General features: G+C 42.9%; 1 protein-coding gene across 2 annotated transcripts; it reads left to right on the top strand.

Annotated features, from left to right (window-relative positions):
- The first annotated feature begins 489 nt into the window (after positions 1-489).
- Positions 490-9,086, top strand: tsr1 (TSR1 ribosome maturation factor). Of its 2 annotated transcripts, none has more exons than XM_080771763.1 (15): positions 490-642; positions 1,609-1,712; positions 1,797-2,025; positions 2,421-2,555; positions 2,984-3,435; positions 3,601-3,745; positions 4,306-4,499; positions 6,016-6,236; positions 6,466-6,625; positions 6,716-6,826; positions 7,040-7,172; positions 7,615-7,731; positions 8,371-8,511; positions 8,634-8,708; positions 8,819-9,086. In XM_080771763.1, the coding sequence occupies exons 1-15, from the start codon at positions 516-518 to the stop codon at positions 9,001-9,003; spliced, it is 2,529 nt and encodes an 842-aa protein (XP_080627889.1). In that variant the 5' UTR covers positions 490-515; the 3' UTR covers positions 9,004-9,086. The 2 variants fall into 2 exon arrangements, with proteins under 2 accessions (XP_080627889.1, XP_080627888.1); XM_080771762.1 differs by having other exon boundaries at positions 7,615-7,737.
- Positions 9,087-9,747: the final 661 nt, after the last annotated feature.

Here is a 9,747-nt window from a genome sequence, read left to right as displayed (position 1 = left end):
TTAATGTCCAATGCAGGCCAGGAGGTTACAACAGAAATGTGTGGGTTTTGTTTATTTTATTTTATGTAAACAAAGTGAATAACGGTTTTACATCATAATCCAACATTCAATTCTGCAGTAGGCGCGGATTCTATGTGCCGTGGCGTCACTACCGTGACGTCAGGGCACATAGAAATCCGTGCTGTCCGTAGTGACGTCACGGCACATATAAATGGGGCGAGTGTGAGGCTCGAGCGCCAGAGCTTACTAGCTAGCGATCAAGACGAAAATGAAAGCTTGGTTGTGGTACCTAGGCTAATCCAAGTAAGCCGAGAAAGCCTGGGACCGAGGCTAAGGCTAATCAATACGGAGACGTGAAGAAGACATAGAACGAGTCCAAAAGGGATATCTGAGCGACTGGGCCCTTTAACAGAGCTCGTCATTACTACTGGCCATTACGCCTCTGTTGCGAATGCGGAAGGAGAGAGGTGGGGGTGGAGCATAGGGTGGAGACGGAGAGCGTGCATATTGTCCACATGGTAAAAATGGCTGCGGGTGAGGAAAAACAACAGACCCACAGACCTGGTGTGTTTAAACAGAAAAACAAAGGCCACAAACATGGCAAGCATCGTACGAAAGGCGAACTTGAGAGAGAGAACAAAGGTAAGACTTTGATTCAAATTGATCACACACTCCTCCTCGTCAGTAACTAATAAGGTTCTGGTCGGGCATATTCTCTGCCAGCCTAGCACATGTGTTATTTTTGTCCGACTCCTATTCCTAGCTACCCACATCAGCAGTACATTTTCAAGGACAATACTCGGAGTCCGAGGTGGAAAGCCCAGTGAGGCGAGGTTACAATAATCCAATTAATCCAGATTCCAGAGTAGTCTGACTAGTGACATTTAATAGCCCCAACTGTGGTAGTTAGTTACTAGTGAAATGAATGGCTGAGGAGAACGGATCCTCGTTTACGAGGCTACCATGATGATTCCAGCAATCGCTTGTATACTACCGATCACGGTGTCTTTTAAATAGATAACGGTAACGTTGATAACTATGACAACTCGTGCTTCACGTCTAACGACAATCAGTTACTGGGCCAATTCATTGTTTTTCTAATTTACATCGACAATGCGATAGACGGAAAACACAAAAAAAATCACCCTCGTGTGAAGTGAGGGGCGCTCTTATCATCATGCATCACATTCCGTGCTCAGCCAATCAAATAATCACAAATCACTTTTGGCATCTTAGCTTTTCTGCCCTCAACTTGTACTTTTGGCTCCGCTCTGCCAATCAATCATCGCTATCGGGTGATCAGCCAATCATCAGCCAAAGTTTGTGTTCACAGTAAACCCCGGAAAGCCGGATGATAAGAGCGCCCCTCACTTCACACAGGTGTGATTTTCTTTATGTTCAGCCATTAACAAATACTATGGTAGACGTTGCACGCTAAGGTGATTGTTCTATTAGCAATTTAGCAATATTAATTATTTCAAAGGGCTCTGCAGTGCAGAGACTCGAGGTAAGGCATTTGATGTAGAAGCACCTCCATGTTGACCTCACAATATAGTGGCATAATGGCAGTACATTATCTGATCCTAATCGTAATCATCTGTCCTACAGGAAGAGTGTCGGTGACAGCCCTTACCAAAAAACAGAGAAAAGAGCAAAGGAAGATGGACAGAAGACACAAGGCCAATCAACTTCGCAGAAATAAGAAAGACATGGTAAATAATCTTTACATTGGTGTGGATAAATATCCATCCATTTATCCATCTCTCTGACATTGGATATTTGTCTTGTCCATCTAGGTCCTGATAGAGAAGCGACGTCTTGGGTTCAAGGATGGTCCCCCTAACTGTGTGGTTGTGGTGGCCCTTCATGCTGCAGTCGATGCTGCCTGTGTCACTAAGCTGTTACGTGGAGAAGATGCCGGGGGTCTGGTTCATCAGGAGCTCTGTGTTAGTGGCATCAAGGACAGCTTCGGTCTGATTATGCCTCGTTTCAAACAAAGGTTCACTTTTCTGCGCCCTGACACTGGTAAGTGTCAACTAATGACAATAATTAAATATATTTATGGATTTATAATAGATTTATTAAGCCCAAAATGGACTTTTACCTGCTTATTTATTTTGTATGTATAAATTATTTCTTGAATAGTTTTCCCTGGCCTTTATCACTAGATTACTATGCATTGAGTGAAAAAAGGATATAAAATATGACCCATTTGGATGAGTTTATTCATTTGCAACTCAGGAGAGAATAACACAAATTGTTTGGCTTATGATTATGAAATATTTCTTGTGCAACATATATAGTATAGATCATTGTGCTTGTCCCTAAAAGACCACAATCTGTTATCTAAAATGTAGATAACAGATTCTAAATGGCTGCTTCTAATCTGATATCTTGTGGCTTCCTCGCTCTTTGTATAGCTGACCTGCACTCCCTGCTGGATGTCGCAAAGGTTGCAGACAGCCTGCTATTTGTCCTCGACTCGACTGAAGGTTGGGACAGCTATGGAGAATACTGCCTCTCCTGTCTCTTCTCCCAGGGTCTGCCCACCCACGGTGAGTACACTGTAGCTTCACAAGGCTGCACACATAAACGTCATTACAGACTAGAAATATGGACATTTCATGAAGTTTGGTTAGTGTTATAACAACTTAAACCAACTGTTTACCAGAGTCTGCCAGCTTTCTATGCTAGGCCTCGACCCCTGCTTCCCCCCCCCTCTATACCAAATATCAATAGATGGCTGATAAGCTCAGCATGTAGATTGTTCTATTCTATCTATTTTCTGTAAATGTTAGCCCCAGAATACAAACGTTGGGGTTCATGTGGTTAAATGTATTGAATTCTGTTATTAATGGTTGAGAGCATACCTATCACTTGGTCTTTGATTGTATTGAAATCATTACCATGGAGTGTGGTGAACATGAAGCTTGTTTCCTCAGTTGTATTGACCTGTCTTTTCTTTCCTTGCTGTCTCCTGTAGCGCTTGTGTGCCAGGGTGTTGGTGATCTTGCTGTGAAGAAGAGAGTAGACTCCAGAAAAGCTCTGTCAAAAATCACAGAGGTCCGATTCCCTGATGCTCGTCTCTTCCCGTTGGACACAGAACAGGACGCCATGCTGCTTCTGAGACACCTGGGCTCTCAGAGACAGAGGAAGTTAGGCTTCCGCTCCAAACGCTCCCACCTCTTGGCTCAGCACGTAGCCTATATTCCCAACAGCTCTGAGGTGACGGGCGGTGCATCCACAGGCTTAGGGACCCTCTGTGTGTCTGGGTATGTCCGTGGCCACCCCTTGCAGGTGGACAGACTGGTACACATCACTGGACATGGAGACTTTCAGCTCAGTCAGATTGATGCTCCTTCAGACCCCCTACCTCTCAGTACAACAACGCCCAGGGCGGAAAAGACCGGAAAAGGAGGAAACATAAACATGCAGGTGGATAATAATAACACACAGTTTGTATATTGATTACAGTCAGATACTGAAAAGAATGATGTTGTATAGTGCAAAGGATCCACTATTAAGTCCACTGACAACTGGATGTCGTCATCACTGAGTTTTGGGACTTGAACCATGTCCTCTGTTCCGTATGCTCCACAGGATGGCACTGAGGAGGAACGTCCAGTCCGGGTGCTAATGAAGGCAGATCCATCTCGCAGGGAGAGCCTGGTGGCAGAGGCCGCGGTGGACCCCATGGATGGAGAGCAGACCTGGCCCACTGACACAGAACTTTTGGAGGCAGAAGGTGGGAATGGAAGCTGTTCAATTACGTTAGAACATCTGAAGAATCGAGTTGAATCAAAATGACCACTATTTGAATATGGTCAGTGGTTTAGACCACTGGTTCCCAAACCTTTCAGGTTCAGACCCAAAACAGAGATTAGATGTTTGCCCTTCGCACCGTGGTGCGATCTTGTAGATCAGCTATTTTCACTCTTTCTTAATTATTTTTAATTATTAGATTTGTTAATAATAATTAACAAAGCGCCGGACACTTCACACGGGCGTGATTTCTTTTTGTATATATGAAGGAAAAGTCGTAACCCATTAAAAAAAATGGTCCGTGACCCACAAATGGGTCCCGACCCACTGTGGGAAACTGATCTAGACCACCGGTTCTCAAGCTGGGTTCCAGGGACCCCCAGGGGCCCTTGAGGAGTTACAGGACTGTAACTCTGAGTGTGCACATGGAACCAATCACATGGCACTCTTGATTAAGTATGGTTTATTGTGATTGTATTAGCAATGGGAAATTAAAAGCAATCCTTTCACTATCTCCATGTTTTCTTTTCTACTGCTGGACAGAGGCCAGAAAGAATAGGCGTGTGATGAAAGTTCCAAAGGGAATGTCAGACTACCAAGCCACCTGGATTCTGGATGAAGATGCAGACGAGGAGAAAGACAGCTGTGATGATGATGATGATGATGATGATGATGACGATGATGGAATGATGGATGAGGTCATGAAGATGAAGATAGAAGATGAAGAGGATGATCAGGTACACATGTAACACAGGAAGCCGGGGTCTTATGATTCTATATGGTTGTTCAGTCAAACTTCTGCTTTGCTTGAATGTTAGTCAATTTGACTGACTGTGGTTTGTAGTCATGGCAACATGAATAGCATACGTTATGCTTTCTGTCATGGAAACGGACCGCCCTTAGGTATGTGACCTTTTAAGGAGGAAGTGTGTGGGTGTTGAACAGGGCAGTAATTGGTGGAGAAGGTGTGCGTCTTGAGTGCTGCTGGTTCCGGGGGTGGAACAGTGCATACGTGACCCATGGTTAGTGCACCTCTCTGTTTGTTTTCTCAGTGTCTGTCTCTGGCCTGTAGTGCCAGGCTACTCACCACAACAATAGTGTTTGGAACAACGGTCCCGAGAGAAGCCTCCCGACTTCCCGTTCTATGAACACAACTTCCTGTCTGGACATGGGGAGGGGACGACCATTTATTTATTTCCAGCTTTGCTTAAAAGAAGGGGGACATTCTTTATGTGCAAAGGATCCATTTTCGATCTCTGGGTTGTTATTAATGTGTTTGATGTCAGGGTTAGCACACTGGAATATTTGGATGATGTTAACAATGGGAAAAGCTGGCGCTTCAGAGGGTTATGTTTATTATCATTATTGCAGCTAGGATTGTTCTAAGGCTTGTGGGTCAACCCCATGCTGAATGGATTCCCTCATATACCGTAGCAAGAGTGTCACTGTACATTGCCATACTAGGGACTAAGTACCAGTTTATTAATTTGATGTTAATGAACATGGGCAACTCATGCTCAGAACTTGCAGTCCGAGTTTCCGGGTGGCGCAGTTCCTGCTCACCACCGTGGAAACAGAAACTGGACTGGAAGGTTAAAATCATCATTATGCATCCGGCTTGGCCAGGTGCTCTAACGTAGTATTTCCCAAACTTTGTATAGTGACAAGTGAATAGTGACAAATACCCCAAAAATAACTAAACAAACAAAACGGCATCCTCCCGGTGAAGCTCCTTAAGTCAGCTGAAATGATGTTTGAGCAATATCCAAGTGACCAGCTTTTTGCTGGCCAGTAAAGTAAATGGACTACATGAATACATGTGTTGTTGGGTAGGCACAGCCAGACAATCAGAGATCTCTGCCTACTGCCTATTGATACGCCTGGTGACATCTAAGTTCAGTAAATGGGCTAACATTGGGTGAAAACAATTCAGAAATTTAAAAAGTAAAAACTTCAAAGAATCGATGCAGAGACTTTAGGGGCGGCCCTTCACATGGAATGTATCAGGATTGGTTTTCAAAGCAGTGGGTGTAGATCTGAAACTTGTTTTCTGGTGTCATACAGTATGTGGAAGTGTAATAGACTCTTGTCACATGTATGAAGAATATTTAATAAATGGTCACAGACAGAGAACTAACTGCACTTTGGTACAAGGATAGAATTGTCCAAATACCAATTGCGCTGATAACCAGCGTGGATGGTCTTGGAATGTTCATATTTCTTTATTGATAATATCACTGTGTTCTTTGACAGGATCTTGGTTCAGCCTGTGACTCCGTAGAGGAGGAGGACGAGGAGGAGGAAGAAAAGGAAACGCTGTGCTCCACAGATCGATCTGGAGCAGATCAACGTTATGATCAGAATATGGATGAGGCCGAGGAGGGAGAAGGGCTGAAGCGCTATCGTGAAGCTCGGTCCAATGAGCTGTTCCCCGACGAGGTGGACACACCCCTTGATGTGCCGGCGAAAACCAGGTAGGTTTCCTTCTATTGCATTAGCACTGTATGAACCATTCGCTTTACATTATTCAGAGCCTTTCAAGTAATACTGTGTGAGACATCAATTTAAAGACAACAGCGCTGGTAACATTTCATGCACGTTTTCAACTGCAAATTAAGAGACGGACCTCTGAATCAGTCACCATGATCCATCAGTCATGCCTTGCCGACCGTACTTTGAGACATTGCTATCGTTTGGTCTCAGGTTCCAGCGCTACAGGGGTCTGAAGAGTTTTCGCTCCTCGCCTTGGGACCGCATGGAGAACCTGCCCCTGAACTACTCCCGCATCTTCCAGTTCCAAAGCTTTGACCGCACTCGTCGCCGCATACTAGCCGAGGCCGCGCAGGAGGAAGAGGGAGCCATGGTACAAGCATGTGCATGATTTTAGATTTTTGCTATACCCTGTATACCGTATTTGTGGATTCACTAAACCCTGTTCACGCTGTTGTTGTAGGTGGGCTGGTATGTGACTTTGCACATTATCGATGTTCCCGTCTCTGTGATGGAGAGTGTCCAGTCTGGCAGACCTCTAGTGCTGGTATCCATCTTGCCTCATGAGCAGAAGGTATGGACCATGAAAATATATCAACGTCGTCGTCGCTGCCCGTCAGGCAGAAAACCATCCTTTACTTAAAGGATCCAGTGTAGTTGTTAGTCACAGGCACACATTTTAGACAGGCTTGTCTTTTACTTTTAAAATATTTAAAAAAATAATTTGAGTCTCAAGTGGAATACTGCACATATTGATGGTTCTGCTATCATTTACTTCCATACATAGATGTCAGTGATGCACATGTTGGTACGGAGGCACCCCAGCAACACAGAAACCATCAAATCCAAAGAGGAGTTGGTCTTCCACTGTGGTTTTAGGAGGTTCAGAGCCTCTCCCATCTTCTCTCAACACACCTCAAGTAAGTCCAATAGTACATACAAGTTCATAGAGACTGCATGCACGTTGTACACCTGATTTCTTATAATGCACCACAGCAGTGGTTTTCAAACGTTTTGTAGCCAAGGCACACCAAAGGGCAAGTAAAAATCATGAGCACCTCTGTTCATATCCATGCAAAATTGCCTCTAACAGAATTTATTTACTCGTGCCAAATACAAAGTTTTAAATATTTTTTGTAACGTATAGGATTTGCCTCTGCATTTGGGAAACAAACAAACAAACAAAATATTGATATAGTAAATTAAAATAAATATAATAATTTTGTAGTGTGTATATATTGCAATAATGGTGTGGCGTTTGTCATGAAATCTCAACTTTATTTGTATGCATACTGTTTGGGAACCACTTTGAACCGCGTCGGTTCACTTTGATGTCAAAATCTGATTTTCTTTTTTCATTAGGTGACAAGCACAAGTTGGAGCGTTTCCTTCAGCCAGATACCCCCACTGTGGTGTCTGTGTATGCTCCCATCACCTTCCCTACTGCTGGGGTACTGCTATTCAAACAGAGGAGTGATGGTACAGGTATGCCATATAATTAACCTCTTTCAACCTGGTGTCCCTATTTTGGCCATGTCATAGGCTTTTTTTTTTTTAAACCCACACAAATTAGTTGGAGATTATTTATTTTTAGATTTCACGTTTGTTTACATATCCTCCCAATGTCTGTAAAATGCTGCTGTGGAATTGCTGAAATGAGAAGGTTTATTTATTTCAAGTCTAGGAGGCTTGAATTTTATTTAAGTAAATCAATATTTTCTCCAGGTATTATTTGGGGCAAAACGTTTCAAATCCAATCCATACATGCTTTAAAATGCATTTAATTATTTTTTAAACGGTAACATAACATTGACAAAAATAACGAGATTTACTGACATTTACCGGTACTGTCTGGCAAGTTTCAATTCTCAAGTGTTCCTACTGCACTGAAATGAACAGATGAATGGCTTCCGCTAAAATCAAACAAACCACAGCATGCTTTGGAAAATGGTTCGCAGTAATGTCAAGTATAGAGTGAGTCATAGCCATACTAAAAATGCCAGTATGGTTCCTGAATAAGTGATCTTATTTTATAGTTGCTTTTTGGTACTCTGACCATTTCTTTCTATTCTCTAGTTATGTAATCAGTATGCCTATGTTGTTCTTGTTGTCATCCAGGCATCCAGGACCTGGTGGCCACAGGCAGCCTGTTGAGTTGTGACCCGCAGCGTGTCGTACTGAAGAGAATTGTGATAAGTGGACACCCGTTGAAGATTAACCGGCGCTCCGCTGTCGTCCGCTACATGTTCTTCAACAGGGGTGAGCACTGCTGTCCATGTGGTGCATTCATATGCTTTATATTTCATTACACGGTGTTAATTTAACTCTAAAGTGTGTACAAATGGAACCAAAGATTTGATTGTGTTCCTCTCTCACAACAGATGACATCATGTGGTTCAAGCCAGTCGAGTTACGAACCAAATGGGGCCGCAGAGGTCACATCAAGGAGCCTTTAGGTGAGGGAATTTAGGGAATTCATGGGATTCTGGAATGTTTCACCTGGAATCTAGTTTTTTGTTCAAGACACGGGTGCAGTACTTTAAATTCTGGATCTTGTGTTTTTCAGGAACTCATGGTCACATGAAGTGTGTATTTGATAGCCAGCTGCGCTCTCAAGATACTATCATGATGAATTTGTACAAGAGAGTGTATCCTCACTGGACATACGACCCATATGTTCCACTGCCCTTACCCTGGATCAGGAGAGAGAACACCGATCAGGAGCTCTATGACGGTGACATGGTGGAGTAGGAGAGACAACACACGTGGAACTAGTAAATTGTATTGAATTGCCATGACAAATAGTCATTATGTATTAAATAAACCCGTTTCAATCTAAAGTTGTTGGCAATCCAGTGTGAGATGTTCCTTCACTTGTGTTTTCATGTTCCTAGATCCATTTCTGCCCACTAGATGGCAGTCATGATTAAGGATCCGTAGATGAAACTTATCTGAAATGATTGTGTTGAATAACTGCATGACTTTTGGTTGAACTATTTGGGGTTGTATGAATGAATGCTCATGATCAAAGGTGCAAGGAGGGGAACTTTATGATGATGTTGAAGTGCACATTTCTATAAAAACAAAGTAAAAGCAATAAAATATCTTTGCAGGCTCATAATAGATTATATGAAAGTGTAATGTTTGGGATATAGTTCACAATTCACATCTTATTACTATCAAACCAATGTTGATAATATTGACACAGATACATCAGGTAACATGGCCTGGTATATTAATTACAGTCATAGCTGAAATCTCCATAATTGTCTGTATTTGGCCTTAAAGATTGTGAGCAGCAGCTTTGAATTTATGCTTTTATCACTGATTGCCTACTAGTATGTACTACAATGTATTTATTGTGTGTTCAGTCAAACTTTCTTACACCTACTACCCCACCTGGGGATTAGATTGTCAACAAGGGTTTTGGTCCTGACTCCTGAGCCAACCTCTGTAACCTGGTGAGGCGCAGCGTCATGGCATCTGCCTCCAAGT

The sequence above is a fragment of the Protomyctophum bolini genome (genome assembly GCF_963924005.1).
Source record: "Protomyctophum bolini genome assembly, chromosome: 9".
In the NCBI taxonomy this organism is placed as follows: Eukaryota; Metazoa; Chordata; class Actinopteri; order Myctophiformes; family Myctophidae; genus Protomyctophum; species Protomyctophum bolini.
This window is presented reverse-complemented; position numbering and strand designations above follow the sequence as displayed.